The sequence below is a fragment of the Euwallacea fornicatus genome, chromosome 11 (assembly GCF_040115645.1).
Source record: "Euwallacea fornicatus isolate EFF26 chromosome 11, ASM4011564v1, whole genome shotgun sequence".
NCBI lineage: Eukaryota > Metazoa > Arthropoda > Insecta > Coleoptera > Curculionidae > Euwallacea > Euwallacea fornicatus.
The window spans coordinates 539,507-564,895 of record NC_089551.1 but is presented as its reverse complement, the minus strand read 5'-3'; the positions used below and the strand labels follow the sequence as shown (position 1 = coordinate 564,895).

Below are 25,389 nucleotides of genomic sequence, written 5' to 3'. Positions count from 1 at the left end.
GTACCAAATATTATGTCCAGATAAGGTAAAGTTTCTATCAAAAATGGGGTCTCACAACCGTAAGTACGGCATTTTCCTTCACAATGACGTGGTCAAGGATCTGTCCACCGCTCAAAACATAAGGACCGTGCTTTTGGGCCAAATATGCATGATTGAGCCAACCCTCAAGAACGGATTACTGGAGATTCGACTCTTGAAGGACAAAGATGGAGAGACTTGGGAACCCCAGACGTATTTAATGGAGCGCAAAGACTGGGTTTTGCCCATACCTGATAAGCTGTGGCAGTATATCTTGTCAATTGCCTCTCCTCAGGAGAGACTAAAATTGGCACGCAACAAGAAGTTATGCGAGAAACTAAGTTCGGTTTGCTGTGAAATGGTCATGGGGTTTACAGATTCGAATGATGTCAAGTTGGGCAAAGTCAAGTATAAAGGTCCCATCAAGGGGCTGGGTTACGGATTTGGGCTTGAACTACATGTGAGTAGCCTTAGATAATCTTTAAAAAAATAAAACCTGGTAGTGGGCGGTGAATGGTAGCCTCGCCAACTGATAACATATGCATTTATGCAAGGCATGGCTGTGATATTTGAATGTCTATCCAAAGTTTTTTCTATGACCACCCCGTAACAGGAGCTGATCTCTGTAAGCGGAGAAGTGCCCTATTTGGGCTTGAATAATTGCTTTAAGCTAATTTTAAATTAAAATCTATAGGAAATGAATCATTTATCCTTCAGGGTTGGCTTGAATTGTTGTAACTAATAGAATTATTTTCTGCTTCACTGATCCTTTCAAATGTGTTATATCCTCTGCAAGCTATTGCATTAAGACCTTCAAGGATGTAAATTTAAAGGAAAAGAACCCTGTCAGCAAGTGTAATGGCTTGTACAATGGCATCCAGTACTTCCAATGTCTTCCTGGTCGTGGCTTATTCACAACAATCGAAAAAATAATGCCGCCTCACAAAATAGACAGTCCAGAACCGCAGAAACCGCCACTTTCCAAACTAGAAATTTTCATGAAGAAGAATATTTCCAATCTGACCGCCAACAGCAATGGTTTCGATGGTTAGTTGGTTTAAATTTTTTTACTGGTTTAAATTGTCGGACCTTCAGACAGGCCCCCTCGAGAGGAAATCGTCACAAAATACGGGGAGTATTCCAAGAAGCTGTCAACTCCTGCTAGAAGTGTCCCTTTGAATCACAACATGAGAAATTCAGTGTCGCTGCAAAACATATTAGAAGTTGATGATAGCAGTGTGAATACTAATAATGACTTTGACCAGAATACCATCATACAACCTGATTGCAGCCAGTTGATGAACGTGGAGAAGCTGAAGGTAAGTTCTTGGTCTGTTTTTCGGCTGCATCTAACGAGTTTCCTGTTGTAGAACAAATCGGAGATGGATTTGCATGATTTAATTGGCATGGGCAGGAACTCCACATCGGAGGCAATCACTTTGAGGAAAAATCTAGATAAAAACGACAATGTTAAAGAGAAATACAGCCCTCTGTTGAATAGGAACAGCACCATAAGGTATGGGGCTCAAGACTATGTTTTTTTTTAAATTTTACTTTGGGGATGTTGCAGCTCCAATGGCACTTTGAGCAGGAGGAACAAAAGCGCTAACCCAATTTCGCATCTAATAGATGGAGCAGGTTTGAACAGGAAAAGCAAGTTTTATACGGAGAACAACTATGCGGAAAACGGTTTTGATAAGGTCGCCAATGTGGAAAAGGCGGAAATTGGGAAAAGTAAGTCTTGGCCACCATTTACTGCTAGAACAAGTTAGGTGTCTTTACCTGGTGTTTAAGCGCAAAGGTTTAGGTGGTCGGTATACGTTATTTATGGAGTAACACTGGACACATCGACTCGAGAATTCTAAGCGAATCATGTCAGGGGAACTGTGTCATGAAAAATCGCGGCCTAGCAAAATTCGCCAATTTTTACGGCCGAGGGCGCGCACAGTTTCCTGAGTAATCGTCCTCTTAGTGGGCACCAAGTCCGCCACTGTAGAGCGTTATAGTTCCAAAAATAACCTGAAACTAACACTTTGACTCAACTGGCCTATTATTGGCCAAATAGCCGCGGGGCTTTTTTTTTTAGACGGCTCGCTATATTTAGGACGCTCTAGTCGGGTTCAGTTCGATGACGGATTTCTTCTCGCTCGCGGAATTCGATTGTTTGCGATCCGGGGAAAGTGATGGTGCTCGGGGTGTTCGCCTTCGATTACGGCCTGATCTGCTGCTCCCCCAATGGGCGGCTGGAAAGAAGTTCGTTTGAGCGACTCAGGGAGTGCCTTTTTTAGTACAGCCCAGCGGGAGCAGTTACTAAATCATGCACTTTTTGAGGTGGTCTTCAAAGGGTCAAGCTGAAACGTAGCTCATCTTCGCATGTAGTCTCATCATAACTGTCCTCAATCGCAGAGATATCATTTTGCACGACTAAATACCCCTTGAGACCAATCAGTAAAACTGAGTCCAAACATGTCTCTGGCAAGGCGGAAAGGACACGGGCTGTCCTTAAACTTTCGTCACAATAAAAGCAACAATCCGCGTCGTAGGAATCGTGCTTATGACGCGGATGTTGTGTACGCCAACACGGGGGCACGCGAGCATTTCGACTCGGACTATAACCCGCTTCCGTTGTCCGTCATAGAACTGAACGAGGCTGAGCTGAAACCCTTGAAGAAAGGTTCAATTCGCACCCTCGCTTGGTGGTTGTTAAGTAGCTTATCCTTGCAGAACTAGTGGATTATCATCATGCATCCTCCAAGGAGCACCTCTACCATCAGTCGTCTAAACCCACTGCCACGTTCTATGTCATCGAGAAATCCAAGTATACCGAGCCCCTGCCAGGGACTACCAACGATTTGGTATGCGGCAGCTTAGTGGAAGTCGGGACTGACGTTACGGAGCAGCCTTTATATGGTAAGTGCGGTTAGTTACTTTCGCAAGAGGAGGCCTTCAGTTACCTCGTTGCAGGTGTGATTCGGTGGATGGGTTACGACGCAGAGACCGACTTCACCCTCGTGGGAATCGAGTTGGAAGACGATCTTCCTTCAGACGTGCCGTTAACGTTAACTGACGGCACCCACAACGGCGAACGTTACTTCAAGTGTTCCTCTGACCGGGCGTTCTTCGTGCCCCTGGAAAGGTGCAGAAAAGACCCGCGGTTTCAAGTACCGAGCACTCCAGTCCATCAGGCGCCGCCTAGTGAAGTGGTGAGAACGCGTCTTGCTCCCCCACTCGGAGTCTTTTCATAGTGGTGTTTTTGACTAGAATGAATGTTCTGTGATCCCCGGAGCTGTCGCTCCTCTATGCATGCCATCTGAAGAAGACGTGCAAGCCGTTTGTGGTAAATACAGAGGCATCCAAGGCCATCACAATTCGTGCTACTTGGACGTAACTCTGTTCTCCATGTTCACTTACACGGCTGTCTTTGATAGTCTCCTGTTCAGGCCGAAAAACCAGAACGATATAGCCGATTACGAGGAGGTACGCATGACCAAGATCGTAATCCATGGCTAATTCAATGGTATTTGTAGGTGCAAAGGGTGCTACGAGAAGAAATAGTGAATCCTCTGAGGAAAAACCTGTACGTGAATGCCGACAATGTAATGAAGCTGCGGCGGCTTTTGGACCGGCTCAGCTCGGTCTCCGGCTTGACCAGCGAGGAAAAGGATCCGGAAGAGTTTCTCAACTCCCTTCTGGCTCAAATCTTAAAGGCGGAGCCCTTTTTGAAGCTCAACTCCGGCCAGGTGAGTGTGACGCCCAGTGAAGCCGTCCTTTCAACTGTGGTTTAATCGCATCAGACGGCCTTCCATTACCAACTCTTCGTGGAAAAGAACGCGAACCTGTCGCTGCCGACAGTGCAACAACTATTTGAACAAAGCTTCCTCACCAGCGACATTAAATTGTCTGAAGTGCCATCTTGCTTGATCATTCAAATGCCACGTTTCGGGAAGAATTACAAAATGTATCCTCGGATCTTGCCGTCGCAACTGCTGGACGTTACTGACGTAATTGAAGGATGTAAGTGGTTAAATTCAAGAGGTATTTCTAGAAGCACGAGCCGTCCGTTTCAGCCCCCCGTCAGTGCATGGTCTGTGGCAAGCTGGCGCAGTGGGAGTGCAAGGAGTGCTTCGCGGAGTGTTCGTCCTCCGAGGGGCTGGAATGCACAGCTTTCTGCACGATTTGCCTGAAAACCGCCCACAAGCACGAGAGAAGGCAGCGCCACAGGCCGAGGGAGCTGGCCGTGAACGAGGAATTCCTGGCGATGCAGGAGCAATACAAGCCTTCCCGATTGTTTATGGAACTGTTCGCTGTGATTTGTATAGAAACTTCGCATTATGTGGCGTTCGTAAAATGCGGAGTTGGACACGAGGCACCGTGGTGCTTCTTCGATTCCATGGCTGACCGAAAAGGTAAATCACCTGAACGTCCACGGGGCGGCAGACGAACGAACAAAGACTAAATCGAAAAACCATTCAACGTAAAACTTGACAATATGGTGAAGTCTTACCCAATGAGGAAATTTTGATTTTTCCGCAAGTGTTTTATTCGTGAAAATCGGACTGTTGTTTTCTTCTAGGTGAGCGGGACGGCTACAACATTCCAGAAATGGTGGCATGCCCCGATATCTCTCGATGGCTCTCCGACGAGGAAGCTTTTAGGTACCTGCATTATACCGTATGTTCATCGTTCATATTACATAAAACTTTATGATACATATATTAGGCAACTGCACGAAGATTTCCCCGTAGACAGGCACCTTCCAGAACACGCCAGACGGTTGCTCTGCGACGCATACATTTGCATGTACCAGAGTTCAGATGTTATGATGTACAGGTAAAGTGGTGTAAAGGGAGAAACGGGGATTCGAGCCTTTCCCCCGATTTTTCTAACTCATGTGACTGATGAATTATTCTTGTAGCTTCTAAGGGGTTGTGTATATTAATGATATGTGGATAGGGTTGCAGATTTGCCACTGCGTAAAAGATCGATCGAGCAACAGGGTATTTGGTATAGGTTTGCACAGTTCGTCCTTTGGTAAGAGACAACGAAGGGCTTGGGGGTAGACAAAAGTTCACCGAAATTTGTGCGAAACCGGCAACAGCGGTTTGTTTTAGACGACGTTCGCGTCCGAAGGACAGTCCGTGTTGCCGGATCGCGGCGATTTTCTTTCGATTCGAGGAATTTTCGCGTTGCGAGGTCGTACGAGGCACCAAATGTTTAACCGTTGCGTGCGAGCCCCGACTCTTCTTGCGACCAAAGAATTAACTGTGAAGCCACGTTGTAACCTACTTTAGCGATAAATTCTTCCGTGAAGCAAAGCGAAATTTCGCAGTCGAGTCTAACACAAGTTACTAATGTTCAAACAGATTAAATTAGAAGAAGATGTTTAGGGATATTTATTAAATAATCCATAACCTGACTTAGTACCTCAGCTAGGAACTTATCATACAAAGTATTTTAGACGCTACTTGAAATTGTGAGAATAGAGCCTGTTACTGTATTGAAAGCTTCTAATAGTAAATCGTTTTCTTTGAAAATATATAGTTTAACACGCTAAACGCTTGAAAGTACCTTGCTAAGAAGAGTATCTCTATTCTAACTCCTGTTGACTGCGGTAGTGCAATGTTAACTGAAAAATTACCTGTCACAATTTTACTTGTTATACAGGGTGTTTCGTTGTGATATGTCGAAAATTCAGGAGGCGAATCTTTGGATGATTTTAAGGGGAAAGCTCGTTCGAGCGCGGACTTCGCTCCCCGTCTGAATTGCAAGGCGACAAGCCCGTTCCTGCATTGAATATTTGTGCGAAAATCTGGGGGCGTAAATTAGGCACGGGGGCACGTCCCCAAAGACCGGCGATTGGATTTTTACCAGCGGCGTCCCGTCCGTTAGTGGATTTGAAACATCTCGCCGCCCCATCCCACTTCAGACAGGGAGTCGCAAAGGGCCCGCGCCCAAGCGAACTTTTAGTTTTAAAATCAGCCACAGGACAACTCCGCGAACTTTAGGCCGCACCGCTATCAAACACCCTGTATACGCTACAACCTATGAGTGTAAAAAAAAATGTGATTTTATTAATTATGAATTTGTTGAAATATATGCAGTATTTATATTTTATTATTTTATTTTTATCATTATATTAATGTAAGATGTACATTTAACCCAATACGAGTTAAGTTTTGTAAAATTTAATCTACATTAAGTGCATTTGTTAATACTGTATGATAGCAGAGGCGTGTGAGCGTTCGTTATCCACAGTGATTCCTCCTAACCGCTTCTAATTAGAGCCCTAAAAATAAATAAAACACATTCGCATACTTGATAACAAGTGAAGTGTTTTATTTCCGTGAAGACTAAGGTACTTCTTAAACTACGCACACTATTCTAGTGCTAAAAACTAAATCAGTTCTCATAAGATCCAGCCTGACACTTTTAAATACCCCAAAAAATGTCAGTTTAGACCTTACAAATTATAATATGACGTTAAAGCCAACGAGACCTATCCACCGCAATTAGCTCAGATCATTAGTAATACAGGGTGTAACGCGTCTTCATGGAGACCTTCCAGGGGGGCGACAGTACTCTGCGAAATAATTTCAAAAATGCTAATACAGCCACGGACGAGAAGGCATCGTTTTCGATATACAGGGTGGCAAGTCGCTCGAGACGCTGCGCAAGGTCATTTCAGTATGGAAGAGAGGGAGTTCCTGAATCGACGTGTTAACAATCCTTACATGGGCCGAGGGGACTTCAGTTTGGGGCTCCTAGATCTCCCGACTGAATTTTTCCTAGAAACACCCGCGAGTGTAGGCCTCAGTTGGAACAGAGCAGGAATCGCGAAATAGAACACTGGATTTCTGCGACATCATCCGCAATACTCCTGGGACGTTTGAAAGCCCCTTCTGCATACTGAAAACGGTGCCCTCTCGACCAAGCATTTCTTTTTTTTACGTTGCCGAGCACTATCACCCCCTGAAGTACTTTCTGACGACCCCTTATAGTGCGACTGTGACTTGAGATCAAATTAAACGTTCTACTTGGAAATCTTAACTGGTTCTGGTAGAGTGTTAGAGGGTGCACACCGGATTAAAATACGTTCCTATCTACTAAGCGACGATTTATGAGTACGCGACTAAAGCTAATTTTGTACTTTTGCTTTCACCAAAAGTGTCAACTCTAATGCTTAGTCCTCGTGAACAAACTTAAAGCCGGCCCTGAAACAAGATCATGCAGGGTAATTTTCCAGTGCTCCAGACTTATGCATAAAAAGCAATATCGGCTAATGCCTCACGAGTACCTCTCGTGCCACTGGTTTGATAGCTACTCGAAGTAATAGCAAATATTAGTTTCGTTGCATCGAGTCTTAAAGGACGTTCTTAAATAAACGCGAATAATGAAAAACCATCCTGCAGCTTTTCAACAAACACCGTCAGCTCGGGCCTTTGCCTAAACCCTAAGCTCTAGATAAAAACTGATATACTTCATATCAACCGCACTACGTTAGTTTATAATAGATCCTCTCAGAGACGGGAGTCTTTCTTAATTGAAGCATTTATAACAAATATTGCACCAGCATCCAACATGAACTTCCTCGAAAGAATCAACTGTATTTAAAGACACATTTGAAGTAATTTAAACCTCAGGTTCGTCCATGGCAAAGTCGCATCCGAATCCTGAATTGATTGCATAGCTAGGACTAGAAAACCAACAAACCGTTAAAATTTAATTCTATCTGGCTTTGCAGTTGTGACAAGAGTCCAAGAAACCCACCTGCTGGCCCTGCAAGTAAAGAAGACAATCCTTTTCAGCTTCTTGTTGTAGAAAAAGTAGTTGAAGCTCCACAAGCCGCCGTCTTCGCCAAAAGGATCGGAGGAGAAGTCTGGATTGTAGGAGTAAATGTAGCAATGCTCCAGTGAAATCTCCGCTTCCACGGCTGCCCACAAGGCAGGTCCCAATGCCTTGTACGTGTCCCCCACTGTTGCTGTGAGCTGAGAATCAATGGCGTTTGTTACCCATTGTAGAGAGGGCTCTTTGCTGAATTCCTCACTCTGCGAGAATTCAATGAAATAATAGAAGTTATTCAACAACAACGTCTTTCAGATTTTATTCATAATAAAACAAACGTCACAAAGAGAGTGCCAAGGAAGCTTTGCCAATGCGAGCTATTTTTAGGTAGACAAGTAAGTGCCAAGCTTGCACAAAATCGACCTCCAAAAAGGTCAATGCTGATTAGTTAGCAGAATCGAAGCAGTGAAAACATCACTTACCTTGACATCCATAAAATCATAGTCAGGAAAAGATGAATTCAAAGTTGCAATCAGATAAAATAAGGTCTTGCAACTGATGGTATCACACAGCGTACCATCTTCGTCCCCTGAAATGCTTCTGCTATACTGGGAGACTGTTTGGGGGGGTGATAGAGCTTGCAGGTCATTCGGGTTCACTCCAGTGGTAAATCTTTTGAAGTGGTATTTGAGATTAAGGCATTAACAGTTCAATGCAATATTTACCGCTTTTTATATAGGGCTTTGTCAGATCCAGCCATTTTACAGGAGTAACTCTCAATTCTACCTAAGATTTTGCTATCTCCGTTCTGAATCTGAAGTGCATTGTTTATAGCTTCAAAAGTTGTACTTTCCAGAAGCTTCATTTTAAATCACTTTTTATAGATATATCACTACAAGACTTAGAGTCTGTATACAATAAAGCTTTTGTTTTCAATTAATAATACATCAAAAATTTACATTTGGGGCGGACAACCACAAATACAACTGGGAATATAGTTTTTAAACATGACTGTTGGATGTATGAAGACGCCTTTTCTCTTTGAATGCACCAAAGTGTGTTGCGGGACCAGTGATCTTCTGAGGGAGCTTTTTTCCAAAAGGTAGTTAGGGCACATTACAAATTCCGTGAAAATGAAAATAAAACAACAGTCCCTTAGCGATGACAGTCTGTGAAGGGCACCGGGACGCGTCGAAATCAAGGAGAGTCGAATGAGAAATAAAAAAATAGGGCGAGTCTCTGGGCTACTTTTAAGACACTGGAAACGGAGCACTGGCTGAAGGGGGGCTAGTGTTCGGAGTGTTCAGAAACGCACATCATTTTCGCTGAACACACTGTGACGAACAAACACCAGAAAACACAAAAATTCGACCGTTTAAAGAGGTTTTTTAGCAATTTTATATTTTGAAATATACACAAAGAAAGTTTGTTTGACGCTCAGCATCTATAAATAAATTAGCACTGTTGCCACGTTTACACGCCTAAATGTCTGAATAAACTGCGTCTCTCATTTATTAAGATAATTGCCTGGTTTATATCGTTCGATTAAAGGATATTTCAATAAAACGTTCAAATTAAAGGAGAGATGCCGCAAAGCTGGTAAAGACATAGACAAACGTTACTAGATATTCTAATTCCCACGTAAGAAGCGATTTCCTTCCAAATATGAAGTAGCGCTTGATGCGGCAATGTTGTTTTGCTACATCGAAATGAAAACCAATGAATAAAGTTCAATCGATTAGATTTTGTTCTCGAGAACGTTCTGTCTCTTTCATTTCACAGAGACTTTTTAGATATCCTTGTTACACACATTGCCTCACGAGTAACTACAACAGCAATAAAACTAAAGGATTAGTAACTGTTTGACATCGTCATTTTGTTTTGTTTTATAAATGAGGTTACATCGTCGCGAAATTGAAAAATTTAAACGGAAAATCGTTTTTTAAATAAACTAAATAGCACAATAAAACGTTAATTTGCATGTACAATATACCTAAATAAAGTCTAATATTTCAGTTAATGTTTCCCAGAAAAATTTAAGCCTTTGGTGTATCCTAAGATGGCAAATTCTTGCCCTGATCCTGTTGAAGTCGGGGTAAGTCGAAGGACAATATCAGTTTATACGATTGTTTTTAAATATTGCTTAAAAAGGGCCTTATTGTTTGTTCCGCATAAAAGGATTCGATTCGTTGCAGCGTCTAAACACACTCCGAAGTGACTCTGTAGTCTTAAAACCAACTACTGCAACATGTTTTCATGCCCCGAATTTTTTTTGCAACCTTTGGATGCACAACACTCTGTATATTTCAGTTTTTATAATATAATCTCATCTCGTCCGCAGGACCTCCAATTTAAGCTACAATGCCAACTAAAGGTTTTTAACAATCAGGATGTTTCAGCTCTCCCCATATCATGCAGTTTTTTGACATGTGCCAGTCGATATGGCTTGTTATTTGTGGGGCTAAATAGCCCTGAGTTTCAAGGTTAGCGCTCATTTTATCAAATTTACTTAAAATAACTATAAAACTTACTCTCTTATAGTGATCCAAACTAAGACAATCTTCAACTATGGTCCTAAGGACAAAGACGTCACTTCTTACCCTAGACGCCCAATTCAACTACCATCCTCCCCAAAGCACCTCAGTGTTAACTGTGACAGTACAATTTTAGCTGTGGTGGTGGAAAAGGACCAGTGTCCCACAGTGATATTTTTCGATGTTTTATCATTCCTTAGCCAATCCTTCAAAGTAATCAATGAATTGCGTCTCTCCGCCACCCCCAACATTCACGTGAAAGAAGTAAATTGGAACCCCTCCCTACCAAACATATTTACTGCGTGCAAAAGTGATTGTACCTTAGGCGTGTATGAACTTAAGGGGAATTCTTTCGATATTAACGAGCTTCCCGCGGTGGCAGGTGCCACATGTTTCTGCTGGAGTCCCAAAGGAAAGCAAATAGCAGTAGGGTCCAAAGATGGGAAAATTACCCAATATAAACCAGACTTGAAGGCTGTGAAAGTTATTAATGGACCAAAACTGGAGAATCCCAGCACAATAATTAGCCTGCAGTGGATTTCAAATTTTCAGTTCATTGGAGTGTATCAGATAGTGCAAGATGGGTCTTGTTGTATTGTGGTAGTGGATGCTCCAAAGACTGGAGAACCAGTTTTCACCAATTATGACGATATTTGTTATAGTAGCTTGTCAAGACCTAGTCAGTTCTTCATGGCCTTAAATCATTCTTGGAATATTTTAATGGTAGCATCAGCAAATAGCACTGAAGTAGGGGTTTTAGGATGTAATGGAGAAACGTGGATCCAGTGGGTTTTAACCGATACGGCAAGAGCTGAGTTGCCTTTAAGCGCAGACCATCAAGAAACTTTTCCTGTTGGTTTAACATTTGATATTAGTCCAACAAGCCAACTCCCCTGGGGAGATCATTACATCCCTCCTTGCCCTCTTTTGTGCCTTTTATCACATCAGGGTGTTCTGTGTGTTTTTAATGTGGTTTACCTAAAGAGTGGAGTCCCCTCTGTGTGCACTCCACCTGATCCCATAACAGATAACAGTGGATTAAGTTTATTTACCTCTTCGATAACTTCATTAACCCCATTGAAGCCTGCAGCAACAGTTTCAGTTCCACCTAGCATTATGCAAAGCACCCCTATTGTAAGTAAGGGCAATGAGGCACTATCAAAAAGTCTTTTTGGGGGACAAACCACTGTAACCCCAATTAAACCACAGCAGCAAACCACCACAGGGTCCTCATTGTTTGGACCTATGAGCAAAGCAACGCCTACTCCTCAAACCCAAACCTCAGAGTTCAATGAGAAATACTCCTCAATATTCGCAGCTCTAAATCCCAATTCCACAGTTACCCCAGTTAAACCAGTAGTTGTAAGCGTTGCTCCCAAGCCTGAGACCCCAATCGCTGCACCTCAAAATCAAGTTGTCTCTAAAGTCGAGCCCATCCCGCCCCCGATTAAACCGCAAACTAATGCTACCAAGCAGACGGTAAACAGAACAGCTGAAGAGACCTTGGCTCTTATGAACCAGTTGATAGTGGACGAGCAAGCTGCCTTAAATGCAGAGATTACTGAGTTAATTAGACTGGGGCGCGGGGTCAAACTGAATGTGGGTTCTGATCAGGAGATGATTGAGGCAGTGAAGCAGATACAGGCACTACAGGAGTTTGTTGCAGATGCCGTGGACAACAGTCAAGGGCACAGCAGTGAAGTTCACTCTCTCAAGCAGAATTTGGTGCAGTCATGGGCCTGGTTTGAGGAAGCCAAATCGCACTATAACGCGTCTAAAAACGAGGTGGTGAACTTACTGATCAAGATCCAATCACTGGATTCTCTGTCAGAAAAGCGCCGTAGAGACATAGAGCAATTGGCGTACTACATTCAGTCTCAAATCGCATGTGCTCATAAGTCTCTGGACGAGCAGTGGGACAATTTCCAGGATTATGCAAAGGAGCGGCATCGCTTCAAAATGCCCACGATGGAGACCATTTTTCAGACCATGGTGAAGCAGAACGCGGTTCTGCAGAAGCAGGAATACAATTTAAAGGGTATTGCCGTGCAAATGAAGCCGAAGACGAAATCGAAGATAAGTTCCCTACTGCTTTCCCTGGACAAGGACAAAGGCTTGACTGAGGAGTTTCAGAGCTTACGCTTGGATCCGCAGGACATCATGCAGCTGCAAGTGGAGAAAATCAAGAATCAAGCCAAGAAGCTCTCTGGGGACAAGATCACTAAGCTTCAACGTTTAATTAAGGAGCGTCCAGTTACCAGGGTAGAAGCAGTCAGGCCTCAAGTCTCCTCGTGGACCATCAATCAGTCCTTGAAGGAGTCTTTAAAAAAATTGAGCGTCTCCTCCTCGAAACTTAGTGCAGAGTCAGGTTCAGGACCAAAGAACCAAAGCCCAGAAGTAGTCTCTTTTAATTTTAAGGGGGGAATTAACAGCTCGCAGACAAGCGCATTCGCCTCTTTGGCGCCATTACCAAAAACACCTTCCACGGGCTTGCTACCTTCGTTAGGCCAGATTCCCACTCAGGAAGCACCCAAAACTCCCGAGTCCTCGTTTTTCAACAGCTTGAAGCCAGTACCACAGAAGGTTCCGGTTACGACCACAAGCAGCTTTGCAAGCATCCCGTTCACATCTCTTGCAGGGGACCCCATATCCAATGCCGCAACCGCTATAAATACCAACATCGCCGGGAAGTGCTTGAAGCTCACAGACTCGGAAGTTGATGCCGATAAAAGTACGAACGTGATAACCGTTTCTTTATTTGGAGATAAGGAAGCTGCGAGCAACCACCCCCTAGTGGTGTCGTCAGCAGGGACATTTAAGAGTTTATTTCCTGCTGCCAGTCAAGCAACTGCGGCCGCAACCACAAATATTTTCGCTTCAAGCAATGCGTCACCATTCTTGTCAGCAGCTACCACCACCACCACTGCAATGACCAGTTTCTTTGGAGGAGTCAGCAAAACCTCTTTGGCCGCAGGCGCGTCTTCAGCAACAACTGCTCCGAGTACTGCAAAGGCCACATTCGGCAGCTGTACTGTATCTCTCTTACCTAGTGCAAACGAGTTTGGGGCGAAGACAGAGCTGAACAGTTCATTAAGTACCCCCAAATCCATGTTTGCTGTTAACAACGCCGCAGGCAGTACTGAGAGCGCTGCAGCAGAGGTCAAGAGTCCCTCGACAGTGAGTGAGAGCCAGTCCTTCTTTGGGACGAATAAATTGTTATTTGGTAGTGCAAGTGCCAGTGTTACACCCAAGACTCAGGGACCTTCGAATACCAGTGATACGCCCCATTCATTTGGGTCCAAACCGTCAATCTTTGGACTTCCTGGCGCTACCACCACTACTGCCTCAAACAGTATTTTTGGACAAGTCCCAGCAACTACCATCCAGGAATTGTTCACTGTCCCAAAGACGACGATTGCGACCACTGCCGGTGACGTTTCTGCAAGTACTGTGAGCTCACAGTCAATATTCGGCGGTTCTGGAACTAGTACTACCCAAAAATTTGTGGATGACTCCACTGAAACTAAAGAAAAAAAGGCGCCTCAATCGCCATTTGGAGTGGTGTCCAAGCCTGGCCCGCTGTTTATCGGCAGCTCCAGCCCAAGTGCCCATGCTGAAGTTGAGAAGACAGTATTTGGTTCTCAGGCAACCGCAGGTACCGAGCCGTTAATGACAGTTCCCACATCAAAGTCTGCTGGAGCTACATTTAAGATTGCGTCCGCCCCGAACAGCGTAGACACTTCCACGAGCAGTACTAACACCAATGTGATACCAACTGATCAGCTGTTGTTTGAGATTGCCGCCAACCCAAAAGTTTCGACTGCAACTGAGGTCAGCACCTCTTCATCCGAGACCAAAATTTTCGCCCCCAAAGTGGAAAGTTCTCACTCACCGTTTTCTTCAAATGAGTCCTCATTATTCTCAAGTGCTGCTGCCGCTACAACTTCAGAGGCAACACCAATTGGTTCAACTGCGAGTATCTTTGCTACCTCAAAGGGTGACAGTAAGAAAGTAGAGTTTAGTACTCCTGTGATAACGAGTGGCAACATTTTCACTCCCCAATCGTCCACTTCTACCGCCCCTCTGTTTGGAACCCCCGCCTCTACTGCGAGTAGCTTTGGAGCCTCGGTTTTCGGGGCTGCTCAAGTTTCATCGTCGCCATTTGGAGCCACCTCTTCAGTATTCGGAGCAGCAGCCAACACTTCGTCTAATGCCTTTGGCGGAAGTGCGAGTGCAAAACCAGTTTTTGCGAGTCCTGTTAATACGGGGTTCGGCCCACCAGCAACTACGGCGAGCAGCTTTGGTCAGCCTTCTAGCTTCGGGACTGCGTCTGCTTTCGGGGAAACAGCTTCGGGAAATGCAGCGGTTCCAGCTGCTTTCGGGCAAGCCGCCTCCTTCGGAGGGAATATCTTTGGGGCTGCTACAAGCACCACTTCAGGTAGCACTGCCAGCGTTTTCGGCTCTTCGGCGGCTACTAGTCCGTTCGGTGCTGGTATGATATCTATAGTTGTGGCTTTACAAAAATCATGAAGGCCTTAGTAGGTTTTGCTGCTGCCACCACTACAGTGAGCAACAGCGTCTTTGGCTCTCCAGTTGCCACAACTGTGCAGCAGCCTTCCGGTGCCTTCGGCTTTGGTGCTCTAACTGTGGGCGGAGGCTCTTCGTCCTCTGGGAGTATTTTTGGAGGTGGCAGCACTTCAGGTAAAATCTGCTAATTGAAACGTTCGGTTATTTATATAAATTTTCACAGCGGGTTCGTTTGGGCAGCCATCAGCAAATCCCTTTGGGAAAGTGGAGATCAAGCCCTCAAGTTTCGCCTCAAGCTCCACAAACATATTCGGAAGCCCTGCTTCGGCAGCCACCACGTCGGCCAGTACCAACATATTTGCAAGTCCTGTCTCTGGATCTTCAGCCTTCAGCTCATCCAGCTTTCCATCGTCAAATAGTCCATTTGGAGCTAGTTCAACTTTCGCCCAAAAACCATCTGCGTTTGGTCAAGCGCCCGCATTTGGACAGAGTGCCTTCGGAAGCCCTCAATCAGGCCCCTTTAGCAGTGGAGGAAATTCGCCGGTAGCCCAAAGCGGATTTGGGGCCCAGGCCTCGTTCCAAAAAATCGCGGGCTTCGGTTCGGCTCCGGTGTTCGGAGGGCCGGCTTTCGGCTCAGCTCCAACTTTCGGTGGAACGCCTGCTTTTGGAGGCACCAGCGTGTTTGGCAGTCCTGATAAAGTCTTTGGTTCCACCACGCCAGCGGAGCCTTCAGGTTTGTTGACGGTTTCGTAGTTGTTAAGTGTAATTAGGCGGATTTTAGGGGGTTTCGGAGCAAACAACGCGCAACCTATCGCTGGATTTGGAAATTTAGCCTCGCAGAATACGGTCGGATTTGGTAATTTGGCGCAACAGACGAATAACATGAATTCGATGCCATTTTCAGGGTAAGGTATCTCTTACATATTTCAACATAGCCTTTGTATTTAACCAGACTTGCTGTATCTGAAGGCTCATGGTGAAGGTCGAATTTAATTTTCAGAGGCTCCTCCTTCACCAGCTGGCGCTGAATCTCCCCCATGAGTAGTTAAGCACCAAATGGATTTTGTCAAAAAAACAATTCAATTAAATAAAATTAAACTTTTACATGAAAAACCATAGAATTATTTACCAACAACATCTTTGTTTTTAAATATATGGACGCTGTTGTCCGCCCCTCCCGACACCAAATACTTATTATTAGACCAATCCACTGCCAACACTTGTCCCTCATGCCCTTGCAAGTTGAATAAAGGCGCCTTTGGGCTTCGAGTATCCCACATTTTCACTGTGGAGTCATAGCTTCCCGAAATAAACAAATATTCATTATATTTGGACCACACCACACTGCTGACCTGGAAATGAAAGCATAGATAACATTTATCTAAAAATTGAAATTACCACAACTAACCCATAAAGTATGTGAGGTAAATGTGCTTTTGCAGATGGTGCCTTCTGTTGACCGGGGATCATACAGTCTAAGATGTCTGTCAGCTGAACTGGCTATTAAAGTTTTGGTTAAAGGTGACCAAGAGGCAGACAAAAAGGCTTTTTGATCAACTATTTCATTGGAAATTCCATAGAGCTGTGCAGAGGATTTTAATACAATTAATCTTGTTCATGAAATATATAGTACTTTACTTCACAATCCCAGAACTTGATAGTGTGATCCATTGAAGCTGTACAAACAGTATGATTATCAACCCAGTTAGTTGATGAAATGCTTTCTTTGTGTCCCTTGAGGGTGTGCACAGGAGTTCTAATTACATTACTACTATTTCCTCGAAGTTTCTTGCTGCTTGGTTCACCAGAATCTTCTGAATCCAATGACGAAGACCAGATTTTTAAGTTTGTGTCCCACCTGAAGATGTTTCTGCCTTAAAAATTGAATTCTAGTGAATTCTTTAGTACCTCACCCTCCAGTTGCAACCCGCAAACAGTTGGGGCTCACTCCAACACTGTCTATCCCCCTTTCATGTCCCCTCAAACTGATTTTAGGGGTTATAATATTAGTGGCCATGTCCCAATCCCAGATAATTCCTGTTTGATCATGAGACACTGATATGAAACCCTTTGAAGGATCTGTGGAATCGATCCACGTTACTCCCTTTACAATTTCTGAGTGTTCTTTAATGGAAATTACAGCTTTCCCATGGTGAGTCCAAATACTCACAGATTTGTCATAGCATCCAGTTAAAATCCTATTAAAATCATATATTAATTCTCATAGCTTAGTAAGAGGCTTATTTACATTCACACAAACCATTTGTCGTTGCTTTGAATGGATGAAACCCAATCATCATGCAATATGGTCTCCTGTGGTTCAGGAGCAGGAGTGCGTTCTATGTATTCCACATCAACAGTAGTTTCTGTTGATACGTTTTTTTCTTGTAAATGTTCAATGAGCGGCGTTCGGATTAGCTGCCCAACTACCAGAAAGTCGAAGTCCTTCGGCTTGAAGAACTCCTGGCTATTTTCTTGGAGCAGCTGGTTTAAGACTTCATTTAAAGCTTTTGCTTGCACGTTGGCCGGTACTGTGAGGGGCACATCAGGAACGGCGTAACTGGGAGAGGAGTAGATTAAATAAATAGACACTGAAGGGAGAATGAACTTACATGTGTTGTTTGGTAATTAAGCGGATCTGCAGCTGAGATTCGTCTGATTTGTCCATTTTTGCCGGTTAGGCGAGCATGAACGCTGGTTCCTGATAGCCTGCAAAAACCACAATGTTTTTGGCGTTTCAAAGGGGAAGGGTCAAAGAATTCGACAGAAATGTTGCCGGGCTTGCCTGCACTTTCCAACTTTACGTTAAGTGAGGTTAGGTTATTTCGGCGAACCTTCGGATAACAGATGAAGCTGTCTCAGGGTTATTAAACAAAGATAGATAGATACGAATTCGTGGTTGCTAGAGAAAAAAAAGTGTTGGGTTGGATTGCGATGGGATACATATTCGGGGGATATTGTCATCTCACTCTTGCTCTCAATAATCCTGGCGAAACGTGAAATAGAATAGCACTTGGGTGATTTTTTTTTAGCAAAATGCCTTCGTTCAAAAATATTGATTTTTAAATTAACCAATCAGATTACGACCATTGTCGCTTGTTGTCATGTTTTTTTAGGTTAGAATACCTATTTCGTTCAGCTCATTTTTGTTCAACGTTTAGGTTATAACAGTTTTATTTTCAAATTACTCTCGTATAGCAAATTAGCACGCATTCGTCTGCTTCAAAATACGAAAATGCGTTCGTTGAGCCGCGGAGCATTAATAGTGATTGAAGGCGTAGATCGTTCGGGCAAATCCACTCAATGCAGAAAGCTTGTAGAGTCCCTCCGAGCCAAAAACCTTAAGACCGAATTAATGAATTTCCCCGACCGCACCACTTTAACTGGAAAACTCATCAGTGAGTACCTAAAAAATCGTGATTGCGAACTTAACGACCAAGCCATTCACCTGCTCTTCTCTGCCAATAGATGGGAAAATGTCGAGAAAATGAAATCCCTGCTTAACTCGGGAACAACTCTAATTGTAGACAGGTACTCATACTCTGGAATAGCGTTCTCCGCAGCTAAAGGTGTCACGGACATCAGCTGGTGCAAACAACCAGAGAATGGTCTGCCCAAGCCTGATCTGGTTTTTTTGTTAATGTTAAGCCACGAGGAGGCTGCCAGTCGAAATGGGTTTGGAGAGGAGCGGTACGAGAACGAGACTATGCAGAGAAATGTCACCAATGTGTTCATGCAACTGGCAAAAGACGAGGACAATTGGAAAGTAGTTGATGCTAATAACAGTGTGGAGAGTTTACATGAAGTATTATTGGAAGGTGTTCTCAATAAGGTGTCAGAAGTGTCTTTAAAGGACCTGCAAACTTTGCAGTTCAATTCATAGCTTTTGGTGAGCGTCAGCAGAGTGAATTTGCATCGAAACCAGCTTTATTACAATGGTGTTTATTATTTACAAGTTATCTCTACCTGAGATTAGTGTCTTATTTATTACCTGTTTAATAGAGAAGAAATTAATTAGAGGTTTCTTAATGTAAATAAGAGTTGAATGAGCAACTGAGCCTGACCGCATTTCCAGTGTGGGTATTAAAAATATCACATAAGTACTGAAAAAGAGGTCTTTAAGGTCGACAACGATCTTAAAGGTAAATAATATCTAATGGAAAACCTTTGCTTGTTGGTGCAACAAGTGATTATCAAACGTACTTATAGCTGTGCTACCTAGGACTAGACTGACTTGATAAAACTTGGAATGACTTCTTATAACGATAGTATTAAACTTAGGAGTAAAGAGATGATAATATCACAGTAATACTAAACTGTCAATTTACTAGGGGCTCACATCAACATCTCTCGTTCCTTAAATTCCCCAAATGGTGATGAGCAATGGTCTGCTCTTTCATGTAGCGTGCGTACATTTGCCTCGCTTGATTGAGCACTCTGGTAACGTCATGCTTACGCACCATCTTATCAAAGTGCATGGCCATCTCATTGTAATCCATGCCTTTGCTGATGATATGGTCTCTGTGCTGCAGCAGCACCGTCAAGCAGAGAAACATCAAGAACGGGTTGCCGCCTCCGAACTCATTTGGAGGCGGAAGAAACGTAGCAGCTTTCACTTCCTGAACCTCCTCGCACGAGTTTGAACCTGCAGGGGAAGAGGAGAAGCTTTGCTTTTGATTTACTAAAAATCGTGTCGTGTTGATACCGTTTTCCATTGCGAGATTGATGACGACTTTCTGCATGGTGCTGTTTAGTTTTTGATGGTCGGTTGAGTTGATGATGCGAATGGGGGTGATGGTCTTCGATGCCGACGTTTCGTTTACCATGCTGGGAGCATCATAGTCAATTTCCAGCTGTTCGTCGGGGGTGGCTGTATAATCGGGATGTTTGGGACTGCCCTGGTGCAGGGGGTTCTCCCAAATGAACACATCAGCAGGTTTGTCCTTCATAGGTTTTATACTTACAAAATGACATTACTCTCACTAATGAAAATTTTTACCAACACTGGTCTCACTTCCGCGTTCCTGGTCTCAGTTTTCGACTCCACTTCCTCACCCTCGCTGGAAGGCGACTCCGACAACCGATCCACGTACTTATCACCGAAGACTTTGCGGTCAAGATTCTCCAGCTCCAGTCGCAGCTCCCTTGTCACCGAAGTGGTCAAGGGAAAGTACTCTTGGCTGTCATCAGGACTGTAGTCGTCGAAGGTATCAGTATCGTCAGTGGTTATTGTGGTTGTGGTTGATGAGTGTCTGGGCTTTTCGCTGACGGAGCTCTCAGAGTCATCGAAGCTCGACTTGGTGAGCAAGATTTTGGGTTTCTCATTATTCGGCTGCAGCTGCTGGCTCTGGTCCGAAATTTTATTCTTGTTTATTCCCGAGAAATTGAGGAACTCGTTCAGGTTCTTAACGACTTTCTTGGGTTTCTCGTCCTCTTCCTTGATCATGTGGTCGCGATCCAATCGATCCAGCGATGAGAACAGCTTGTGAGCGGCTATCTTATTTTTGAGCTCCTTGAAGTGCCCCCCTTTCTTCGTGTGCCTGATTAGGTTGGACATACTCGATGACAAGCTGGCGCTTTTCCTTCTGAACGCCATTTGATGGTTATTACCGCGATTATTGCTCAGTATGACAGCGGAGTCCGACTTCACCTCCATGGGGGATACAGATCGGGCACGCAGTTCTAAGCCGTCGGAGTTCTGTTTGAGGCCTCGAGGGCTAGTTTCGCAGCTGTTACGCAACGGGCGGACCAGGGAGGCGTCATCCAGACTCTGGTTCTTGTTCAGTTTGATTTCCAGGCCCTTGCAGTGGGTTATCGTTTCGTCGAAGCTGTGATTTTGCCTTTTGACGGGAATTACTTTCTTGTTGCAGAAATAGTTGCTGAGGGAAATGGAAGAACTCTGTCTACGCAAGGCGCATACTTTGGTGTAAGCGTTTTCGCGTGGGGTTTTTACCTAATGACCACAAATACATACAAAAAAAAAGAGAAGTCGATGACGCCTTGAGATCTGCGCGGCAAAGAAGGTAAGTTTTTCAGGGAATTTTTTGAGTTTTAAAGAACTCTGAGACTCTCACAAGGGGGCCTCAACTCGCCCTTGAAGCCTCTTGTTTGACAAGACTTTTCCATGCTCTAAATTTCCTTATTCCACGCAATACATCGCACCACTACTTACCAATGGACTCACAGGAGGAGTGGCACTAGCCGGAATGGGATGAAAATACGTGTCAAATAATTTCAACTCTGTGTGAGGAGGATCGGCAGGCAAAGAAGCCCAGAGCACCTCCAACATTCTTAGTGAATCATCAAAAGCGAACTCCCGCTTCATCTCGAGTAGCAACCAGCGATAGCAGAATAGTAAATCATCTGCCTGATGAGCTTTCAGATAATTGTAAAACTCCGGGTTGTAATACATGAGTCCTTCAGCTAAATGCGTAAACTTCTGAGTCATTGCAATGCCGTCAATCATGAAGTTGGTCGCCAGTCTTTGCATTAGAGCACAAAAGCAGATGTAGGCATGAGCTTCATCGTTCATTGTGACTAGGAGTGGTGAGGCTAAGTCGCTCATGCCTTGACAGTAGGAAACTTTCGGGTGATTGAGAGCGTACCTAGTTTATAGTTCACTTGATGGTGTAAAGGGATAATACCTACAAGTCTTACGTGGTTAAGATGTTAAAGAGTGATGCAATGTTCTGATTATCATCGCTTCCTGCATAGAAAGGATGATGTCTATCTGTGCGCAGAACATCCTTCCGAACCATGCTAGTAGTGTAAGCCAACTCTCCAACTACATGACCTTGTGCTATGGCCTGCTTCCAAGTCTCTTTGAGCTTCTCATATTCTGCTGCTTTCTTTTTGATATAATCCATTCGTCCCCTCCCATTCATTCCTTCAGGATACACATTAAGCAAGTGCTTCCACACTACTTTTCTATTGCAGAAAACACTAAAGTTGAACAATTAGACAAGAAATTTAGACTGAACACCTTAAACTTGGCTCAATTCCTCCATAATAAATCACAGAGCGCAAATCTTTGGCATAAACTATTTGGCCTACTGCATCGCAGAATCTTCGAAATTCTGTGTCACTCAAAGGGCGTCTTGGTGGCTGTACAGGGGCATTTAAGTTGTCCCCAAAATTAAGGGCCTTTTGCACCATATTTAAGGTTTTGCCCATCTACAAAAGCTTCATTATCTGTTGAAAAACCCATTCAAGAAAATGCTTACCTGATTAATCATCCCATGAAACCTGGATGTGGGTTTGGCCTCTTGGCTGATAGGGGTTCGAATTTGAGCTAAAATTGAAACATTCTGCTTCTGCTCCCAATCTTCTATTTGCTCTTCAAAAGGCTTTAAGTCCACTCTCAGACAAAGGCAGGGTTCTTGGTTGGTTGCCACCGACGTGTTATGAGCCCTAATTTCCCTTATCAAGCATTTAATGTAACTAAGAAAAGGTATAGTACTTCAAGAAGGCAGCATCCAAATCCCAGTCAGACAACAGACGCATATAAACTTCCTGGCCAGTAACATCATAAGCCCTATAGCAGATGGCAAAATCTCCTTTCAGATCAAAAGCCTTTGCCAATATGCTCTGAAGCACCTCAAATGAGGTAATTTGAGGGTCAACACTGAACTTTCTTATCTCCGCGGGTTGTGCCCCTTCCCATTTCTACACGTGTATGTATGTTTCATAGGGGATGAAGTGATACTTAAAGAGGAATAGTTACCTTTACTTTGACCCTAACGGCTTCTCTACTGTATCCGAATACCCCCGACATCCTTATTGACCCGTTTGCTCAATGGGGTCGAAATTTCAGGAATTCGGATAGGATGCATATGTTTGGAGGAACATCATGGAGGGTTTTAGTCAAAATTTGTAGTTTTACGTAGGAAATTGGGTTTTCTGAAGGAAAAATGGATCAAAACCACCTTCAGTGAAAGGAATTAACTGGATTTGGTTTATTTTGACATATTTCCTGACATGCACGATCAGCTGGTTTTGACTCTAAAGCTGCATCGTTGCCGCTCTTTGACGAAATTCCTTAAAGTTCCGAATCTTTTGCAAAGATCAAAAACCATCCTATTACCTTACGAAAATCTCAAACATCTACTGGGCGCTACTGTTTTTGCCCCACTACTTTCAGAAACGATGAGATTTCGGGGATGTTTATACCAACTTTTTACTATTTTGACCCAAGGAATATCGCCTTAAATTGGGCCCAGGCATTTAGGGAACACCCTCTACATGTCAAGTTTCTATGTGAAATAAAATACTCCATTACAAGTAACTTACGGACAGTGCATTTTAAAAAATGGTTAAACATAATTAGAGAAGAGCCACTGTTATTAGGCTTATCTAATGTTAAATACAAAGAAAAACACAATATTCCTGCTGTAAACTAATAAAAACCCATAACAGAATCATTTGTCAGGCCCTTCCACTCCTGCCTGAGTCATTAAATCCCCAATATTTTTCTCCAGATCATCTATACGGGTGCCCATTTCATCAATACGAGTCAGGATTTGGTCCGACATATTCTGGAATTTGTCCTGTATTGTCTGAAGGAGGCTCTGCACCTAAAACATTAATCACTCTAGCTTGTAATAAGTATTTTTTGGTTGCTTACGTATTGAGTCAACTCCTGTACGTTCTTAGGGTCAGCTGTACTGGCTGCTGAGTATCCTTCAGAGTCTACGTTATTGGTCATGTCGTCTTTTACATCTACCATGATTGACTGTAATTATTATTTGAGATATCAAATAATAACTGATGGGGGGCTCGCTTTGTGTTCCTGGTTCTGGCTGGCACTGCCCTGCGTGACGGGTGGATTCTTGAGGAAATCGCGTGACTGAATTCTGACACAGGGTATTAGATGTATGAACTGTATTGTCGGCGTCTTTAATACATATGTATTACAAACACATATACATACGTATTTCGTCCTTGTAGGTCTGGAAACGGCAAATTTTATGGAAAGGTTTAAGTTTTTGTTTAGATTTCTCTTCGGCTCATCAAAACAAATTACCAAACAGCTGATTGGCGGACTGACTTGTCAACATTGCAGTGCCATTCGCCACAACTAAAGTCATTTCGACGAAATGCCTGCAGCGACGGGCCAGAGAGGGCAGCACAGTTCACCAATGAAGAGTTCAATTTAATATCTATCCGCTCATATTTTTGCACGTTTTACACAAAAATAAATTAACTACAGAACGATGATTGCGAACTCAGCTCTATTGTCAGCTGAATCTCAGCTTAGCGCACCACTTAATTACAAAAAAATCATGATAAAGCCCTTTTGAAAAAAATATATATTACACTCTTATGCTGTACAGCGCAGCTGTACCCCCATGATGGACACACGTCCCGTTAACGTCTCTAATTGCTTCTCGGCGCTCTTAAGCCTTTTTTTTCCTCAACGGCTGATGCACCTGACTCGACATCTTCCTCTTCATCGTCGTCGCTCGTCGTACTGCCGCTTCCGCTCTCAGAGGTGTCCTCTTCGGTGACAGATCCACTCTTCCTCTTCATGGAGTCCAACGTCTCCTCGCTCTTGTTTAATTTGTCCCTAGAGCGGCCGATTCCGTGAACGCTTTTGTTGTGCGAGGTTGAGAACATGACCCCCAATGACCCCAGAGACTGCGTGGAGCGAAATATCGAGGTTCTAGGGCCCGGAGAGCGGCCATGGAGAGTTCCAGATGGCGGACGCAGGGACTTCTTAAATTCCTATTTCGAGAACAAAGGCAACCGTGAGCTGGGTCTCGTGCCATTTTCAATGGTCTACATTACCCAGTCCAGCTTTTCTTGGGTGTTACGGAAGTGCTTTTGTAATTAATTTTGAGAACATGATGAGGTTGGTTTAAGAATCTGGCTATTTCAATTGATTTCTCACCTTCAAATCGGACTCTTCGTCAATGGTTTCAATGGCAGTGAAGGCCCTGGACATGACTTCCAAGGCCTTAGCGTGGAACCCCATTTCAATGCTTATGAAGTCCAACAGAATGCTTTTAATGTCGTGCAGTTTCTGTCGCTCGAAACTGGAGGTCTTGTCCTCGATAGTGTGCACGGTCTTCGAGAGCTCGGCAGTGGCCTTAACCAGCTCAGTCTCGGCTTGCAGGATCTGCTGCCTGTTTCTCGGGTTGCGGTCTCGGACGCGATCTAGCTGTCTCTTGCGCTGAACCTCACGCTCCCTCGCTCCGAACACGTCCCGGATTTCATCTTTGGCCTTTTTGCATATGTCCTGGTATCTCGACAGTTCTCCCACGACTAAGACGGAGGCAACGTTATTTTATGGGCTTAAATAAGATAGAGAGCCACCTTTCAACTCTAAGGCCTGAGTCCTGACGTCGGCATAGTCGCTCAGCGTGGACATGCAATCGGCGAAACTGTCTAAACCTATGGAAAGAGACTTGTTTACGGTCTCGCTGGAGGAATAGCTGAGGACGGTCTTGACTAGTTCGTCTCCTTTGTCTCTGACACGGGCCGTTTTGCGGGCATACTGCCCGAACGTGTCGCAGAGAAGCGCGAAGTT

At 44.0% G+C, this 25,389-nt stretch overlaps 8 protein-coding genes across 12 annotated transcripts; 3 read left to right on the top strand and 5 right to left on the bottom strand.

Moving 5' to 3' along the window:
* Nucleotides 1-43: 43 nt before the first annotated feature.
* On the top strand, nt 44-5,739 carry CYLD (ubiquitin carboxyl-terminal hydrolase CYLD). Its single transcript, XM_066287066.1, has 13 exons — nt 44-478; nt 852-1,065; nt 1,114-1,337; nt 1,389-1,534; nt 1,589-1,752; nt 2,743-2,928; nt 2,983-3,221; nt 3,280-3,495; nt 3,546-3,758; nt 3,813-4,032; nt 4,086-4,424; nt 4,592-4,673; nt 4,738-5,739. Exons 1-13 carry the CDS (start codon nt 44-46, stop codon nt 4,850-4,852), a joined length of 2,793 nt encoding a protein of 930 aa, XP_066143163.1. The 3' UTR covers nt 4,853-5,739.
* A 589-nt stretch (nt 5,740-6,328) lies between these two features.
* On the bottom strand, nt 6,329-9,267 carry Maf1 (repressor of RNA polymerase III transcription Maf1). The gene is made up of 4 exons (XM_066287083.1): nt 8,526-9,267; nt 8,283-8,472; nt 7,786-8,063; nt 6,329-7,711 (listed from the first exon to the last, which is right to left on the bottom strand). The coding sequence occupies exons 1-4, from the start codon at nt 8,663-8,665 to the stop codon at nt 7,648-7,650; spliced, it is 672 nt and encodes a 223-aa protein (XP_066143180.1). The 5' UTR covers nt 8,666-9,267; the 3' UTR covers nt 6,329-7,647.
* A 412-nt stretch (nt 9,268-9,679) lies between these two features.
* Nucleotides 9,680-15,974, top strand: Nup214 (nuclear pore complex protein Nup214). Of its 2 annotated transcripts, none has more exons than XM_066287055.1 (7): nt 9,680-9,895; nt 10,142-10,283; nt 10,342-14,826; nt 14,877-15,035; nt 15,085-15,594; nt 15,643-15,766; nt 15,862-15,974. In XM_066287055.1, the coding sequence occupies exons 1-7, from the start codon at nt 9,860-9,862 to the stop codon at nt 15,887-15,889; spliced, it is 5,484 nt and encodes a 1,827-aa protein (XP_066143152.1). In that variant the 5' UTR covers nt 9,680-9,859; the 3' UTR covers nt 15,890-15,974. The 2 variants fall into 2 exon arrangements, with proteins under 2 accessions (XP_066143152.1, XP_066143151.1); XM_066287054.1 differs by having other exon boundaries at nt 14,874-15,035.
* On the bottom strand, nt 15,945-17,707 carry LOC136341772 (ribosome biogenesis protein WDR12 homolog). The gene is made up of 6 exons (XM_066287076.1): nt 17,474-17,707; nt 17,122-17,421; nt 16,775-17,059; nt 16,500-16,719; nt 16,270-16,443; nt 15,945-16,213 (listed from the first exon to the last, which is right to left on the bottom strand). The coding sequence occupies exons 1-6, from the start codon at nt 17,527-17,529 to the stop codon at nt 15,983-15,985; spliced, it is 1,266 nt and encodes a 421-aa protein (XP_066143173.1). The 5' UTR covers nt 17,530-17,707; the 3' UTR covers nt 15,945-15,982.
* Nucleotides 17,708-17,958: 251 nt separating this feature from the next.
* Nucleotides 17,959-18,880, top strand: LOC136341777 (thymidylate kinase). The gene has a single exon (XM_066287084.1). The coding sequence runs from the start codon at nt 18,097-18,099 to the stop codon at nt 18,742-18,744; it is 648 nt and encodes a 215-aa protein (XP_066143181.1). The 5' UTR covers nt 17,959-18,096; the 3' UTR covers nt 18,745-18,880.
* On the bottom strand, nt 18,788-23,006 carry LOC136341764 (TBC1 domain family member 25). Its single transcript, XM_066287065.1, has 9 exons — nt 22,585-23,006; nt 22,321-22,526; nt 22,085-22,271; nt 21,844-22,034; nt 21,519-21,788; nt 21,034-21,466; nt 19,861-20,814; nt 19,567-19,804; nt 18,788-19,506 (listed from the first exon to the last, which is right to left on the bottom strand). Exons 1-9 carry the CDS (start codon nt 22,633-22,635, stop codon nt 19,202-19,204), a joined length of 2,835 nt encoding a protein of 944 aa, XP_066143162.1. The 5' UTR covers nt 22,636-23,006; the 3' UTR covers nt 18,788-19,201.
* Nucleotides 23,007-23,135: 129 nt separating this feature from the next.
* LOC136341781 (heat shock factor-binding protein 1) lies at nt 23,136-23,933 on the bottom strand. Of its 4 annotated transcripts, none has more exons than XM_066287091.1 (3): nt 23,791-23,933; nt 23,485-23,713; nt 23,136-23,428 (listed from the first exon to the last, which is right to left on the bottom strand). In XM_066287091.1, the coding sequence occupies exons 2-3, from the start codon at nt 23,584-23,586 to the stop codon at nt 23,279-23,281; spliced, it is 252 nt and encodes an 83-aa protein (XP_066143188.1). In that variant the 5' UTR covers nt 23,587-23,713; nt 23,791-23,933; the 3' UTR covers nt 23,136-23,278. The 4 variants fall into 4 exon arrangements, with proteins under 4 accessions (XP_066143188.1, XP_066143185.1, XP_066143187.1 ...); XM_066287088.1 differs by having other exon boundaries at nt 23,136-23,434; nt 23,791-23,932; XM_066287090.1 differs by having other exon boundaries at nt 23,136-23,434; nt 23,485-23,739; nt 23,791-23,916.
* Nucleotides 23,934-24,236: 303 nt separating this feature from the next.
* Nucleotides 24,237-25,230, bottom strand: Fam92 (CBY1 interacting BAR domain containing protein Fam92). The gene is made up of 3 exons (XM_066287463.1): nt 25,176-25,230; nt 24,751-25,124; nt 24,237-24,584 (listed from the first exon to the last, which is right to left on the bottom strand). The coding sequence occupies exons 1-3, from the start codon at nt 25,228-25,230 to the stop codon at nt 24,237-24,239; spliced, it is 777 nt and encodes a 258-aa protein (XP_066143560.1).
* Between the last annotated feature and the right edge of the window lie 159 nt (nt 25,231-25,389).